The 16,524-nt window shown below is 51.3% G+C and overlaps 1 protein-coding gene across 1 annotated transcript in view; it reads right to left on the bottom strand.

Moving 5' to 3' along the window:
* Nucleotides 1-16,524, bottom strand: part of PPP5C (protein phosphatase 5 catalytic subunit) — a 34,239-nt gene that overhangs the window by 13,146 nt on the left and 4,569 nt on the right. Inside the window, exons 2-4 of the mRNA XM_045531359.1 lie at nucleotides 14,754-14,995; nucleotides 2,179-2,326; nucleotides 1,354-1,475 (exon numbers count right to left, since the gene is read on the bottom strand). Of these exons, the coding sequence (XP_045387315.1) occupies nucleotides 1,354-1,475; nucleotides 2,179-2,326; nucleotides 14,754-14,995 (512 nt within the window). The remainder of the gene's footprint in view (nucleotides 1-1,353; nucleotides 1,476-2,178; nucleotides 2,327-14,753; nucleotides 14,996-16,524) is intronic.

Here is a 16,524-nt window from a genome sequence, read left to right on the forward strand (position 1 = left end):
AGTGGACACGACACAAATGTCTTGCAAAGACTGCGTGAGCAAATGGACTACTCACACAACAGAGTACCTGAACGACTGACACACAGCACACTTCTATGAAGCTCACACATTTATGTCGAGTGAAAGAAAACAGACACTAAGGATTATAAACCCACATGACATTTATATGAAATTCAAAACTAGGCAGAATTAATTTAAGGCAGTAAAAAACCAGACCGGTGTCTGCCTCTGGGACGGGAGAGGGGCTGACGGGAAAGGGGCCAGGGGAACTTGCTGGGTGATGGAAATGGTCTGTAACTTGTTTGGGCGGTGGGCACATCAAACTTAAAACTCGCCTAACCGGACACTTCAGATTTGTGCATTTTATTGTGTGTGAATTATACGTCAACTAAAAACAACCAGGAATGTGGACACTCCTCTTCTGTGCTCACCTTCATCAATGTGGTCAGCTAACAGCTAACCCTTTCAGAGCGCTAACTATGTGCCAGGCACTGCTGTTCTAAGCACTGCTGTTGACTAAACTCAGTTAATCTTCACAACCACCTTTGGTGGAGGCAGTGTGATTATCCTTATTTTACAGACAAGGAAATCAAGGCACAGAGAAGTGAAGCCACCTGCCCACGGGTGCACAGCTAGTAAGTGGGAAAGCAGACATTTGCACCCAGGCCATCTGGCTCTAGGGTCCATCAATTGTCAGCTTCAACCATTCCTGCAGATGGGGTGGGTGAACCCCTTCGTGCACCAGGCCCCAATGCTCCCTAAATCTTCCCAGTCACTTGCCACACTCACCTGCCTGTCAATCGGACTCACAGGAAGTCCTGCATCCTCATGACCATCCCAGGAGGTGCTGGACCCCAGCAGTTCCCCAACTGTACAGTGAGGTCCCTGCATCCCTCAGAGGTCAGGGCAGAGGGTCTCATAGGGGTCTCACCCAGAGACATGATACCAGAGCCTGAGTCTCACTCAACAAGCTCAACATCCTGTGGCCAGCTGCCCTCATGGGGGTCTCAGGGGCTTAACCAACCATCAAGTCCCAAACAACCTGCAGCAAATGACAGCCACAGATGCCCAACAGCCCAGGATCAAAACTCTCAGCAAATGGCTCTGCTGCTTCCTCACCTTTGGCCCGGGGCTGGTCACCTAACCTCTCTGGGCCCTGTGCCTCTGCACCTGACACGGCACTGCCTGCCACCTCCCCAAACTGCTATAGGTCATGCAGTAACCCCTCAGCACGATGCCCAGCACAGTGTCAGCTGCCCTGACCACCCTTCTCCTCCCGCTTTGCTCAGTGCCCACGGCAGGTATGCAGATACTATCCCGGGGTTCCAGGCAAGCCCAGTACAGGTGCATTACCTGGTAGGCGCATTTCCGGTGCAGTTTCTTCTGGTCCTTGTACCACTGCATGAGCTCCTTCATGAAGGTGATTGTCACTTTGCCGTCTTCAAGCTTGGGCCCACTGTACTCATCTTCGATGGCTGGTGCGTGAACAGGGAGACGAGAGTCAGCAGCCACAGTCATTGTGACAGTAGGAAGGGGGGGCCTGGACACCCAGGTCAAGAGGGGGACAGAGCAAGTGCAGAGTGCCCTCCGCAGTCAGGTCTGGCTCTTCTCCTCCTCCCCCTCCCCTTGCCCTATGCGATCCCATAGCACTGAACACTGTCCATTCATTCCTGACTTGCTCATCAACTCTCCCCACTAGAGTATCAGCTCCGTGAGGGCAGGGAGTGCTTGTTCCTAGCTGTGTCCCCAGTGCCTGGAATGGAGCCTGGCACATAGGAGATGCTTGGTAGTTATCTGTGGACTCAACGGCTGAGTCTTCTCAGCACCTAGAGGACCTAGAGGTGAATCAGACAGGGAGGCCCATGAGGGTTGGGGCTCCTGCCGGGAGGCAGGGGGGCGGGTGGCAGAGAGGGCAACAGGGAGCCAGGGCCCAAGCGGGGGAGGAGGGTCAGTGGGCTGGGTGGGGTCCCAGGCCCCAGCCTGGCCCGCCAGGGAACACGAGGCCCAGCTCTGGACTGTGCTCAGGGATGCAGGCAGAGGAGCAACAGACAGGGGCCTGGGGACAGGACGGGGCTGCCCCCAGCTCACCCAACCCCCCAGTGTGCAGGGAATGGGAGGGCCCGTGCAAGAATGTGGAGTGTTCGGACTGGGAGGGTGGGGCACCCAGGCCGGACTCACTCATGCTCTCGACGTCGAGCGAGTCCACCACCGAGCGCTTGTGCTCATCGCCCGCGATGGCCCGCTCAAAAGCCTTCTGCTTCACAATCTTGTTGCACTCCTGGTATTTCATTTTGGCGTCCTTGTCGTGGGGCTTCACCTTGACCACCTAGGCAAGAGGGGGGCCATCCACACTGAGGCAAGGTGGGGGCTGGCCCACCTGGGGGTGCCCAGCCCCAGCTCCGTGAAGGCCGAAGTCAGACTGCCGGGGCCACCGTGTGCTGATGGTGCAACCTGGATGAGTCTCACCTCTGAGCCTTGGTTTCCGCCCCCACAACCGGGCACAGCAGAGCTGCCCACACAGGTGTGCTTTATACATCTAGCTATGGCTACCGCTAAAATCAACAAAACTTCTGGTCTGAGGACTGTGTGCTCAGCTTCAGGTCCCTCTGGGATCCAGCAGAGGCGTAAGAAGTGACAAGCAGGCACACACCCTGATGTCACTGTTGTGATCACCAAGGCGGTGGGTGTCTGAGAGGAAAGGACAGGCCGGGTCTATGGTCACAATGAATAGCGCCGGAAGGGTCAATGACTTGCTGGGTCACCCAAGTGATTGTCTGAGCCCAAGTTCCCCTGTTTCTAAAATGGGGGTGAAGAGGGGCTCCCCCTTCCAGGGCTGTTGGGAGTATAAGTAACAGACACGGGCCCTGGCAGGCAGCAGCACTGAGTGGTGTCACGTTGTCACGACCTCTGGGGAGACCTGGGACAAACGATTTCCCTCAGTTTCCTCCAGTGAAGAGAGCGAGACTGGCCACAGACCCAGGCCACCTGGGGCCAAATCCCAGCTCTGCCCATGATGAGCTGAGTGACCGCAGGCAGGTGAGTCTGCCTCTCGGGTCGGTTCCCCACCAGGCTGGACTCAGCAGCATCTACCTCCGAGGGCCGCTGCGAGAATTCAGTGAGAGAACACAGCAGCGCCAGGCAAGAGTGAGCTCTGAGAAGCGCCGACTGCTCTCCCTGGCCCCGTTCTCGGGGCTCTGGGACACGGTAAGTTCCCAGGTAAAGGAGCCCATCCCCGCTCCTCTCCCCACCTTCTCCCCCACTCACTGCAAACTCTGACCCTCAAAAAGCAGACAGGGCTGGATTCAGATCCTCACTCTGCCACTTACTTGCTATGTGACCTTGGGCCGGTGACTTCACCACTCTGAGTCTCGGTTTGGTTACCTGTAACTATTACTGTTACACTGTGGCCCCTGCCTGACCTGCCCACCCCTCTGGCCTCCCCAGGAGTTGGCCCCCACAGCTCCTTGGCCAGGGAACACAGGGGAGTAGCCAGAGCTGGCCCCCAAGGAGCAGGGGGAGCCCGTGGTGAGCCCAGCAGAATGAGTCAGAAACCTGTGCCAAGACACTCGCTAACCCCTGCGGGGTGGCTGGCCAGCAGCAGGGGGCTCATTCACCCTGGGGATAGCTAAGTGGACCGAGTGGGCTGGGAAGCAGCTGGGGAGCAGCAGGCAATGGCCTCTCTCATGTCTGGGTGGGCCCAGGCCAGGGCGCCCTGCCCGGTGGCCCCACCTGGCCTGTGGTGTGGTGCCAGGCAGGGGGGGGCGGCGGCACCAGACAGGCCCTGGAGTCCTTCCCAACAGGGAGAGGTTATGAATCCACACCTGGGATAAAGTCCAAACCACCACATGGCCTGGCCCATGCAGCCCCGCCCACCTTGCCACTGTCTCTGTTTGCCGGGGACCCCCCAGCCAGACCACTCTCAAGCCCCCAGTGTACAGACTCCCTCTTAGCTCCGGGCCTTTGTACAGGCTGCCCCTGCCCAGAACACCGCATTTCCACCTCCAATTCCTTTCTAGCTTCTCCTCCCTTAGGTCTCAGCCCCATTGTCCCCTCCTCTAGGAATCCTCCCCACCCTGCCCAGGCTGGGTCAGACACTCCCTCTAGGCTCCCACAGGTCCCTGGGATCCCAGCCCTGGGCGCTGCTGGGAATGGGTCTGGAAGGCGGCTCCGTGGGCAGGGCCGAGACTCAGTTACAGCGTGTCCCCCGCAGTGCATGCGTGGGAACGTGGTGGGAATCACCACCCTGCACCTTTCAAGTCCTTGGTGGTGGCACTGATCTCTGATGTCCCTCCAGGGATGTGATACTGTTTTGATTTCCTACTTTCTAGGTAGAGGCAGCTCTATGGCTTCCATTTGGCCTCTTCTACCATAACGGCCCTCACTGCACAGGTTAGGGGACCAATGTGGGGATCCTGCCAGGTGCTGAGTACGTCTACCCTGATGAGGCATTCTGGAACCAGGGGAATGACACAGGAAGGGTTTAGGGACCCAGTGGATCCACTGTGAGCTGGACCTGGGCTCAAACTCCATTGATCACCTGACCTCTACAAGCCCCTACCCTGACTGGAGGGCAACGGCTTGCTGCTTTGCCTCTGCTGTCCATGACAGATACCTTGCCTTCTGGTTGAGTGCTGCCACTTGGCACCTGCCACCCTGGGATCCAGTTACTCTCACTGTATTTCAAAATTTTCCAAGTGAGTGACTGCGGCTCCCACTGTAAGGTCTAGCACACAGAGGGACACAGTCGTGCAGCTCTTCAGGGATGCTGGGGCCTGCTCACAAATCTGTTTCTCAAAGAATTAGTGAAAAGTATGTCTTCTGGACCCTCTCCATGTGGGTGAGTAGGTTTTAAGTGACAAATACACTCTGGCATTCCAGTCTCCCTAACCCTTTGCATCTCTTCCTTCATGTTAACCAAGAGGGATCAGGCATCTCCAACTCAGTCGTGGTGGGCCATCTCTTGATCTATGTTTCAGGCACCAACCAACCAGACTGTTAGCACCTTTCCCAACTCCTGAGCTGCAACATTAAACGCAGGATCTGGGGAAGAGGGGACGGAGAAGGACGCTGGTGTGACTATACGATTCTTGCCAAGGGAGAAGCAGACAGGTAAAATGATCATACTTTTTTTCTTTTTCTTCCTCACATTACCTCAACTTTTCCCCCCCTCCCTGCTGCAGTGGTCCTAGGACCAGAGCTTCAACGACAAGTGCTGGAAGCAGGGCTGATTCCTAAGCGAGAAACTGTAACTATGTTTTTAAACCTTATGTCAGAATTCCTAAGGGCCTGATGGGGGTGAGCAGTACCTTCACCCCATCTGGCAAAATTGGGGCTCACAGTGACTGCAGCTATTAATATTAATATATATTAATATTAATCTATTGCCTGATGTTAAAATAGCCCAGGAGTTCTGCACCTGTGCAATCTTACCCATCTGAATGGGAGCAAACCAAAGGGAGGCACTTGCTAGACTTGTATTGCTGCCTAGAATGCAGACCCAGCACAGTGGCTGATTCTAATGTCCCTTCCAAAGGTGGAAAAGTTTGGGCAGAGAAAGAAAAGAAACTTCTTATCTGAGGAAAGTGAGCCCCTTTTAAACTATCAGGCCCAAAGTGGCATTGGAATGAGAGAGCAGTCTCGTCCACTCCCCCCTTGGGAAAAGTAAACATCTCCCAAAGCTGCTTGCTACATGGGCTCTAGACTGACTGATGCCACAGAGTTATAAATCAGCCTAACCATGCCATACCCAGATACCACACCACACCCTATAGTTCTACAATGTAGAGCCAATGACTAATTTATGTTATTTCTGTAAGCCACTGAGATTCCTGAAACTCTTATAATTGCTCCTCTCCTGATTTGTAAAATGCACAAAGGAGAGACTTGAGGACAATCAGCTACAGGCAAAAAATATGCTGCTTTTTTCAAGGAAATTCACGTAAAAGACCATGACAAGTACTTTTGAACACAGGTTTCTGATAACTCTGCACACCATACCACTGGATTAGGTAAAAACTTCCAGAACCAGAATTAATTACACAGGACCTAACTGATGAAGGACTGAAATGATTTTTATGATTTTTGGTTTGAAATACGGTTGATTCTTTTGATGATTTATTTTCTAGAGTCAAGAAAACATTTTTTTTCCTTTTGAGCTATTAATAGCTTATACCAATTGGGTAAAGTATACTTTTGTGAGCAAAGCTGAAACATTTATTTTTATCTCTACTTGATTTCTCCAGAATTCAGAAACTATTCATGAATATTCTTATTTTACGGCAATGGAGTTATCTACATGAGTTCAATAAGACTCTGTTTGCTTTTGTAACAGGACACATTGGAGACACTGGTTATTCTACCAAGGCTTTGACTGGAATGGCATGTTTGCAGATGTGACTAGAATGCTCTGAGGGACTGAGGTTGACTTTATAAAATGAAAAGATTTGGAAAAAGACTGGCCTGGTACCTTGTCTACACTGTTCTCTTACAAAGTTCTTCATCTTATGGTGAGAATGTCACTTTCTGACATGCCCAGGAATCCTCAAAATATTTCGGGACCTTGAGGAGAGAGGACTTCATCCACTTTGTGCAGGTATTACAGCCACAGCCTGATGGGGACTCCTTGGCCTGGCTTCCCAGCTTTAAGAGGCTTTTAAAAATCTCATCTGAAATTTCTTTAAAAACATTCCAGCAGGCCGGGCGCGGTGGCTCACGCCTGTAATCCTAGCACTCTGGGAGGCCGAGGTGGGTGGATCGCTCGAGGTCAGGAGTTCCAGACCAGCCTGAGCGAGACCCCGTCTCTACTAAAAATAGAAATAAATTATCTGGACAACTAAAAGTATATATAGAAAAAATCACCCGGGCATGGTGGCGCATGCCTGTAGTCCCAGCTACTCGGGAGGCTGAGGCAGTAGGATCGCTTGAGCCCAGGAGTTTGAGGTTGCTGTGAGCTAGGCTGACGCCACGGCACTCACTCTAGCCCGGGCAACAAAGTGAGACTCTGTCTCAAAAAAAAAACAAACAAAAAAAAACATTCCAGCAAAGCTAACATAAAAGGTGCCTACAGTCAATCACTGTTCTTGCTGTACTTTATGCAAATCACCAGGCTGTGTATAACTACTAAAATTTGTTTTGCAAATAAATTGGTCCTACTTTGATTTATCTTTGGTAAAACTGGGGATTGGAAAGAGAAAAATTGTTTCAGTAGCACCCCTGTCGTTAGATTCTAGCTCTGACCATTCATTGTTCTTGCACTTTTATTATTTGCCTACAATTTGGACTGAACCTTGAATTATTTCCTGGCTATAGTTAAGTCTCCAAAGAAGAACCAGGATTTAATCTTCTTCATGATGTTTCTAGTTGGCTCCCTAATGCAATAGGGTGTTTTCTTTTTTCATTCTGGTATACAAATTCTTTTTGATTTTAATCCTTATTGTGCATTATATTTCTACTCTTCAAATTATTGCTGCTATTGTGAACTAAAATAAAATCTGAAGCCCCCCCAAGCTGATGGAATGGACCACCTGTTGGCCAAGGAGAGGTCAGAAATACCCTAAAGCTGAGTTGCCATGAGAAGGGAAATCAGACATGCCTCATCATGGCCCCCTCCCTTCTTGGAGACATCCTTTGTAGCTCCTTAACAGGCCTTAGGCTACACAAGACAGAGCTTAAACCACACCTGCAGGTCATCCATTTACCTAACAGATCACTTGAGTCTGGGTGCCCGTCCAGTGTACGTCCAGTGGCTGGTCTCTGATTAACAGACATCCTTATCTTAAAACATTCCAAGCCTTTAGACAAAGCTTCATTTCTTTAACTAATTACAAATCAAAGAATCTTTTAAACCCACCTATAACCTGTAATGCCCCCACTTCGAGATGTCCCGTCTTTCTGGGCCGAACCAATATATGCCTTCTGTGTACTGACTTTTGACTTTACAGGTAATCCGTGTCTCCCTGAAATGTATAAAACCAAACTATAACCCATCCATGGCAAGACCACTTGCTCTAGGCTTCTTGGGTGTGGCTCTCCAGGCCATGGTCACATATTTTCAGCTCAGAATAAATCTCTTTAAATTATTTTACAGAGTTTGGGTTTTCTGTTGACATTATTTTTCTCTCGTTGTTTTACTTCTTCCGAGAAAACTAAAATGGTATTCTGAAGACTGGAGATGATTCAAAGAGAGACAGCAGCTATGTAAATCAATGACTTCACTGAGGTCTCTTTTTTGGGGGGGGACACAAGGTCTTGCTCTGTTGTCCTGGCTAGAGTAAAGTGGCATAATCATAGCTCACTGCAACTTCTAGCTCCTGGTCTCAAGGGATCCTCTGGCCTCAGCCTTCTGAATAGCTGGGACTACAGGCTCGTGCCACCAGGCCTAATTTTTTTCTGTATTTTTTGTAGAGACAGGGTCTCACTGCTCTGTTCAGGCTTGTCTCAAACTCCTGGGCTCAAGTATTCCTTCCGTCTCAGTCTCCCAACATGCCAGGATTACAGGCATGAACCACTGCGCCCAGCCTACGGTCTCATTTTTGCCACTTTGTGATGTCATCCCAATTGGGCTTTGGGGTGCTCTTGAAACTACCATTTATAAAATTAATACAGGTCCACAAAGCAAGAATTGTGGTAGGGGCCTGAACTCTGCGAAGGTACAGGCATAGTTCATACATATCTATAAAACCAGCCATTGTTCCCTAGTTTGCTTTCCTGTAATTGCTATTCATGACTCTTCATCCACTGGGACTCCGGCCTCGTGAGCTCTTTGTCTCTGGGCTTTTATGGTTTTTTTACCTACTGAGGAGGAGCCATGTTATTTGGGTGGTTCAGTGGAGTGTCTGTCCCCGCCCTGGCTTTCTCCTGGGTATAAATGGCTCACCTGTCTTTCTGTACTCTGCACCTGTTCTGCACCTGCCAAACTATCTGTAAAAACCTTTCTTCCAAATTCTCGGGGAGATGGATTTGAGAACTCCCTCCCGTCTCCTCGCATGGTGACTGCAATATTAAACACCTTCTCTGCTGTAACCCCTGCTGTCTCAGCACACTGCCTTCCTCTTGAGCAGTGGGGCAATGAAGCTGGGAAGGCTGTAGCACTCTTAAAAATTCCTCACTGAGACATCTTTTCCTCCCAAAGTAGGACAGGATGGTCCTGGAATGAGCCTTCTCAGTGACGAGGGACACCCTGACACTCAAAACTTTGATCATCAATGCTTTCAAGAAGAAAGATTTTAATCAAAAGGGGAAAATGAGGGGGAAAAAACCCCCCAAACTCTGTCTCAGGAATGCGAGCCTCCTTTAAATTGTGAGGCCCAGAGAGGTGCTGGAATGAGACAGTAGTCAGGTCCCACAACCCCCTGTTAATGGAAAAACCCCAAACTCTGTAAAATAATTCAAAGAGGTTTATTCTGAGCCAAATGTGTGCAACCAAGCCAGAGCACATGGCCTCAGGAGGTCCTGAGAAAATGTGCCCACCATAGCTGCGCTACAGTTTGGTTTTATACATTCGTGGAGACAGGAGTTGCATGTAAGATCCTAAGTCAGTATGTGGAGGGCATACATTGGTTTGGCCTGGAAAGGCGGGACATCTTGAAGTGGGGGGCTTACAGGTTATAGGTGGGTTTAAAGATTCTTTGATTTGTAATTGGTTAAAGAAATGAAGCTTTGTCTAAAGCCTAGGAATGTTTTAACTTAAGATAAGGATATCTGTTAATCAGAGACCAGCCATGACATTTACAGAAACTCAAGTGATCTGTTAAGGAAATTGATGGCCTGCAGGTGTGATTTAAGCTTTGTCTAGAATAGCCTTAGGCCTGCTAATGATTATCTTATTGTTACAAAGGATATCTCCAAAAGGGAGGAGGCAGGACTATGGGAGTTCATTCAGTCAGCTGGGAAGTTTAAGATTTTTATTTCAGGCCGGGCCTGGTGGCTCATGCCTGTAATCCTAGCACTCTGGGAGGCTGAGGCGGGTGGATCGCTCAAGGTCAGGAGTTCGAGACCAGCCCAAGCAAGAGCGAGACCCCATCTCTACTAAAAATAGAAAGAAATTATCTGGACAACTAAAAATATATATAGAAAAAAATTAGCCGGGCATGGTGGTGCATGCCTGTAGTCCCAGCTACTTGGGAGGCTGAGGCAGAAGGGTCACTTGAGCCCAGGAGTTTGAGGTTGCTGTGAGCTAGGCCAATGCCACGGCACTCTAGCCCGGGCAACAGAGCAAGACTCTGTCTCAAAAAAAAAAAAAAAGATTTTATTTGAGTTCACACCCCCAGGGGAAAAGTAATCATCTCCTGAGGGCAACTTTCTATGTGGGCTCTAGACCAATGCCACAAATAGTTATAAATCAACCTAACAATGACATGAGCAGACACCATAACTTAGCGGTCCCCAACCTTTTTGGAACCAGGGATCAGTTGCATGGAAGACAATTTTTCCATGGACAGGGATGGGGGTGCAGAGGGGCATGGAAGAGCTGGTGGTGGAGCCCTTCGGCCGGGTCCCTAACAGGCCATGGCCGGGGGTTGGGGACCGCAGCCATAACTCGTGCCCTATAGTTCAACAATGTATAGCCAATTACTAATCAATGTTGTTTCTGTAAACCAATGAGAATTTCTGAAAAACAACTTCTGTAATTGCCTCTTTCCTAATTTGGCCTTTTTTCTTTAAAAGCACAAGCCTCTCCTTTGTCCCCTGGAGCACTTCCCAGGATAACTTGAAAAGTTTCCTGGGCTGTAGTTCTCAACTGTACTAATGTTGCCTCAGTTTCTTCCTTTATGTCAACAAGTACAAATGAAGAGGAGCAACAGCAGCTGAGGGTAAAGGAATGAACTGAGGGAAACCCAGTATTATATTAACCCCTCAAAAAAGGCACAAAGCAAAGGATGGCACTGTCCCTTAGCTCAGTTATACCAGATGCCTGAAAAGGTGAAGCTGTGTTTGCCAAGACCACTTGTGGAACCTGCCCAGATGGAATGCAGGCCTGCAAACCTGAGAGTCCTCACCCTAGGAGGGATATTCATACAATATGATGGGCTTCTAAAAAGAAAATCAAAACTTCAGGGCCACCCCCCAACTCCATATGCAAAAGGAAGGTAAAGGCCTCAGGCACCTGTGAAGAACATTAAGGAAATTCCCTGCTGACTTCCCATAAGCACGGACATGCAAACTGTAACTCTCTAGAATCTAAAACTAAGGCCTATTTGATTCCACACTAATAATGACTAACAAAGTTTAGCTTTACACATAACAGAACTGGAGCCACACGGAATCAGACATCTTCCACCTACATCTACATAATTGATGCTTCCTCTACCCTCCTTTTTTCTTCTAACATTCCCCTTATTTGATGTAAAATGTAAATTTCCTGGGCCTCAAAAGAATATAACCAATTTGCCTCATCAGTCTCCCCTTCCATTGTCCTTACAGGCCTTTCAATTTGGAAGGCTCCAACTTCCCCTTTGAGAAACAGCCACAGATCTGTCTGTGGTTAGCGTTTTTTGGGGGTGAGTCCCCAGTTTGATTTAATAAACCTCCTGATTGAGATTTTTGCCTCAGTCATTTATTTGAGTCAGCAGACTAGATTGATAATGACTGAATGGAATTGTAGTAATGTGTCAGTATCTTTTGAGTTGTATATCCTTTTGATGTGAAGGAACTGTGCTCGAAGACCAAGGGTAGACTGTGATATTGTGAAATACACATTTGGATTCATCACGCTTCATTCCCAGACATACAACTACTAAAATGTTTGGAATCTCCAAAGTGATAAGTGTCTTTTTGTATGTTAATGAGTTGACTGATGGCTGGCCACCCCTAGGTAGCTTCAAGGTGGGTTCTGCTCACCGTAAAAACCAAGGCAGGATTGTAGGATTGGAACTTTCTGGTTTCACCCCCCCAACCTCCAGGTAGAGGAAAGGGGCCTAAGTTTTGGTTGATCACCAAGAGCCAACGGTTTAATCAATCATGCCTGCCTAGTGAACCTCCACAAAAACCCAAAAGGAGTAAGTTCTGGAAGCTTACAGATAACTGGACACATGGAGGTCCCTGGGGAGTGGTGCACCACAAGAGGGCATAGAAGCTCCAGGCTCCTTTCCATACCTCCTGTACGCATCTCTTCATCTGCATCCTTTGTAATCAACCAGTAACCGTGTTTCCCTGAGTTGTGTGAGCCTCTCTAGCAAATGAATTGAACCCAAAGAAGGGGCCGTGGGAACCCCGATTTACAGCCAGCTGGTCAGAGGCACCAGTCAAATAACCTGGGGCTTGGGGCTGACAATCAGTGACAAACCGGGGACAATCTTGTGGGACTAAGCCCTCCACCTGTGGGATCTGCCCTTATCTCAAGATAGATAATGTCAGAATTGAATTGAATTACAAGACACCCAACTAGTGTCCACTACAAAACTGACCGCTTAGTTGCTGGTGGGGAGAAATCTCCACACATTTCTTGGTGACCAGAGGTCACAGAAGTTTTCTGTGTTAATTACTGAGTGAGAAATAGAAAAAAACACTGGTTTTTACTCCTATATTCTTGCCCTCTTTAACAGATGAGGACACCGGGGCCCAGGAGACGAGGCACTGGGAGACACACAGCTGGGATCCGGTCTGAGCTGGCTGTGAACCTGGACACCCTGAGCCTGGGCCCGTAGCTCCAACCCCTGCACTGCTGACCTCAGCCTGACTACGGCCCTTTCGCATCACACCCAGCACACGTCCATACTCACGCAAGTGAAAAGTACTTTTCATTAAACAACATACACACGCTTCCTCCAAACAATGAATAGTTTTTTCTTCTCTATTTAAGGAAGACACAAGTGCTGATCTAGAGACATTCAACTGACTTTGCTGCCCACAAACAGTTACAAGCACGGACTCTGGGTTCAAGTTCCAGCTCTGCCACTCTCCTGCTGTGTGACCCTGGAGGAAGGGCTTCCCTTCTCGCGACCTCAGTTTCTTTCCTGTAAAACAGGCTGGAGTCAGGCACGCGAAGAGCTCCCAGCAGCGCAGGGCCCAGGGCGAGCTGCACAGAGCACGCCCTCCCAGCAGCGCAGGGCCCAGGGCGAGCTGCACAGAGCACGCCCTCCCAGCAGCGCAGGGCCCAGGGCGAGCTGCACAGAGCACGCCCTCCCAGCAGCGCTGGGCTCAGGGCGAGCTGCACAGAGCACAGCCTCCCAAGAGGACCCAGGCTGCTAAAAGGCAGCCTCAGGCTCACTTGCTTCCACCAAGGTCACATCTCGTCTCTGCCCCCAGGTGAGCTCCTGGTCTAAGAGGACAGGACACGTCCTCTGTCACAATCCAGCATCTGTCACAAGAGGTGTCTGGAGGGAGCCCCGCCCCCATCCAACCCGGACTGTCCTTTTTGGTTACTCATTACTGAGCCCTCCACCCCCGTGACCTGCACTCACACCACGTCATCAGAGCCAGGGGATAGCCTGGGAGCCAAAGCTCAGAAGGACTTTGCTCTGCTGTCCTTTACCCTCCTGGCTGTCACTCCAGCATCCCCCCTCCATGTCTCTGCCCCCACCCTGACACAGGTATGCCCTGGTCCCAGGCTTGGCTCAAGCCTTTATCTGGCCTGAAGTCCACTGTCCACCCCAGACCAGCAGCCAGTCCAGGCCGTATGACCTGGCTCCCACCCACTGCAGACTGTGGCTTCTCAGCCCCCCTTGATTTCCCTTCCTTAGGTGACAGAGATGACAGAAGCTGCTCAGAGTGTGTGATGGATGCAACGGAAGGAGGGAGCGAAGGTGCGTCTACGTGCGGAAGCAGAACACATACTGCCCGGGCTGCTGCCGTAACATCCCAATGAACAGAGCAAGTGCACAGCCCTACTCTCAGGGAGCCGACTCTGGACTGGGAGGGGACAAGGCCCCGAGGGCCTGGCCAAATGGGTTCAAATCCCAGCTCTGCCACTTATCAGCTGGGGGTCGTCAGGCATGTGATTTAACACCTCTGGGCCTCAGTTTGCTCTTCTGTGCAATGGGGGCAACCCCAGTGCCCACTTCCCAGGCTGCTGCAATGATTGGAGTGAGCCAGTCTCCGTGAAGGAAGGGGCAAACACACCTGGTGTGAAGGTGTGCGCTTGCTCTGCAGGTCCTTACGACTGTCATGATTATCATCAGAGCACATCACCAGTGGTGGTGGTGGCAGGTGAGCGAGGGCACTAGTGAATTCTAGCCGGGCTCCTGGTCCCCTCTCTCACCACCACATTGCAGTATGTCCCATCTGCCGGCCGAGACAGCATGTCGCTCTGTTTTCTTCAAAGCACAGATCCTCACCTGCAATTAGGCTGCTGACCTACTCAGTGGTGGGGTTTTGTTCACCCTCGCCTGAATTACAAACTGCACCAGAAGGGGTGTGTGGCTCCTGTTCACCACCACCACCAACGGCAACAAAAACCATCAGGTTAATCACCAGAGGACGCTGAGTGGGTGCCAAGGACTGGTCTAAGCACGAAAAGCAAAAATTCACTTATTCCTCCCAGCAACCCTTAAGGAAGGTCCTCTTGCTCTCCTCATTTCACAGATGGGGAAAGGAAAGAACAGAGAGGCCAGGTAACTTGTCCTGGGTCACAAAGCATGGCATAGCCCAGCAGGGATGTGACCCCGGCAGTCTGCTCCCAGCCAAAGGGACCCACGAGTACTCGCTGGATGGGTGAGCAATGAGTGAAGACAAGAATGGCCCCTCCTACCCGCTGCCCCTTGGCAGCCGCCTGGCTCAAGAGCCGGCACTGGCCCACACCCTGCGGCCCGGCTCACCGTCTCGTAGTCTCGCAGGGCAGCCCGGAACTTGCCCAGCGCCATGTTGCTGGCGGCCCGGCGGTAGTAGCCCTTGATGTACTTCTTGTCGAGCTCGATGGCCCGCGTGGCATCACCCAGCGCGTAGCCATAGCACTCGGTGCGCAGGTAGGCCAGGCTGCGGTTGCCATAGTAGATGGCATTGCTGGGGTTGAGTTCGATAGCCTGGCTGTAGAACTTGATTGCGTTCTCGTAGTCCTTGGCTGTGGAGATGGAGAAGGAGGAGGCATGAGGCAGTGCTACACCCGGCCGGAACAGGCCCCGGCTGGGCATGGCCCCGTCCCCGGGGTGCACAGGTGCGAAAGCTGAGGTCCGCTGCTGCGCCCAGAAACGTCTCTTCAGCCTGCCCCTCTTCCCGGTACTGACCATCCCTCCCTAGCTCAGGCCTTGTCCCCTCAGGCCACAATCTCCAGGACCCAAGCTGATTCCACACACCCACCCACCACCCACCCCTCAAGGCACCAAGCCGGGCACTACTTCTTTAAGGACTTGAGGAGGGGCTTCCTGAATACTCCCTGTGGTCCCCAGGGGGTGTGTTAGTGAGGGCCAGAGCTGAGATTCAAACCAGGCAACTTTGAGTCTGCCCTGGGCCCCCTGCAGCTCGCTAAAGCAAGTAAACAAGCCCAAAGAGGGGAGACCAGGAAGTGGGGAAGAAGGAACCTACTTAGGCCTCAAGAAGAAGGGGACGTATCAGCAGAGACCTGAAGGAGCGAGACACAGGCCTGGAGGAAAAGTGGTCTGACAGAAGGAACAGCAGGTGCAAAGACCCTGAGGCAGGGTGAGCCTCGAGTCTGAGGCTGGTGTGGCTGGGGTGGAGGGAGGTGGGAGGAGAGGAGGCAGGGAGGCTGGAGGCAGATCCCCAGGGCCCTGGCAGCCACAGTGAAGCCTGGACATTGATGTTCTAATGTAGAGTGACAGGATGTGACTTCTGGCCAAGCGGGATAAGCCATGGCTGTGCCCTGCACTTTACATCCTGACCGTGGAACCTGTGGAATCCTCATGTATGTCTCCATGGCATAAGTACCAGCTAGTGCTCACCTAGCCAAACCACAGGGTCTCCTTCAAGGTCAAACTCCTTGTCTGCACCTAAAGAGCCAGGCTTGACCTCTCCCATGTGCCCATTTGACAGTCAGGAGAACCAAGGCTGGACAGCCTTAGGGCCTTGCCCACATTGGGGGCTGTGATGTCCCAGATGCCATGCAGGGTTTCAGTACAGGAGGCCCTTCACTTAACCCTCACGACCCCAAGGACGACTGCATTACCCCATTCTCCACATGAGGGGAGTGAAGCTCAGAGAGGTAAGGCCTGTGCTCAAGGTCACACAGCAAAAGACAGATGGGGATTCTGAGCCACGCCAAGGCCAGTGTGCTCACTCTCACTCCCATGCCAGGGTGACCTCTGGGTGGGAACCTGGCACAGGGGCACGCACAGATGCAGGGGTAGGTGGTTGGGGCCCAATACCTAGCTCTGCCTCTTATTAGCTGGGTGCCCTTGGGCCACATAGGAACCCCCTCTGCACTTGAGTTTCTGAATGGAGTCCCTGCTCTAACCCCCACTTTAAACCACGACTTTCCTTTGTTTTGTTTGTCTGCTTGGTATCCATCTCCACCATTGGAACCTAAGCCCTACCTTAATTCCTTGAGCCCTTGCCCTGCCTGGGGACACAGCAGCCCCCAGCCCTGCCCTCCCAGAGCTCACAGTCCAGTGGAGAAGACACAGCCATCCCCAGACA

The sequence above is a fragment of the Lemur catta genome, chromosome 19 (genome assembly GCF_020740605.2).
Source record: "Lemur catta isolate mLemCat1 chromosome 19, mLemCat1.pri, whole genome shotgun sequence".
NCBI classification, from domain to species: Eukaryota; Metazoa; Chordata; class Mammalia; order Primates; family Lemuridae; genus Lemur; species Lemur catta.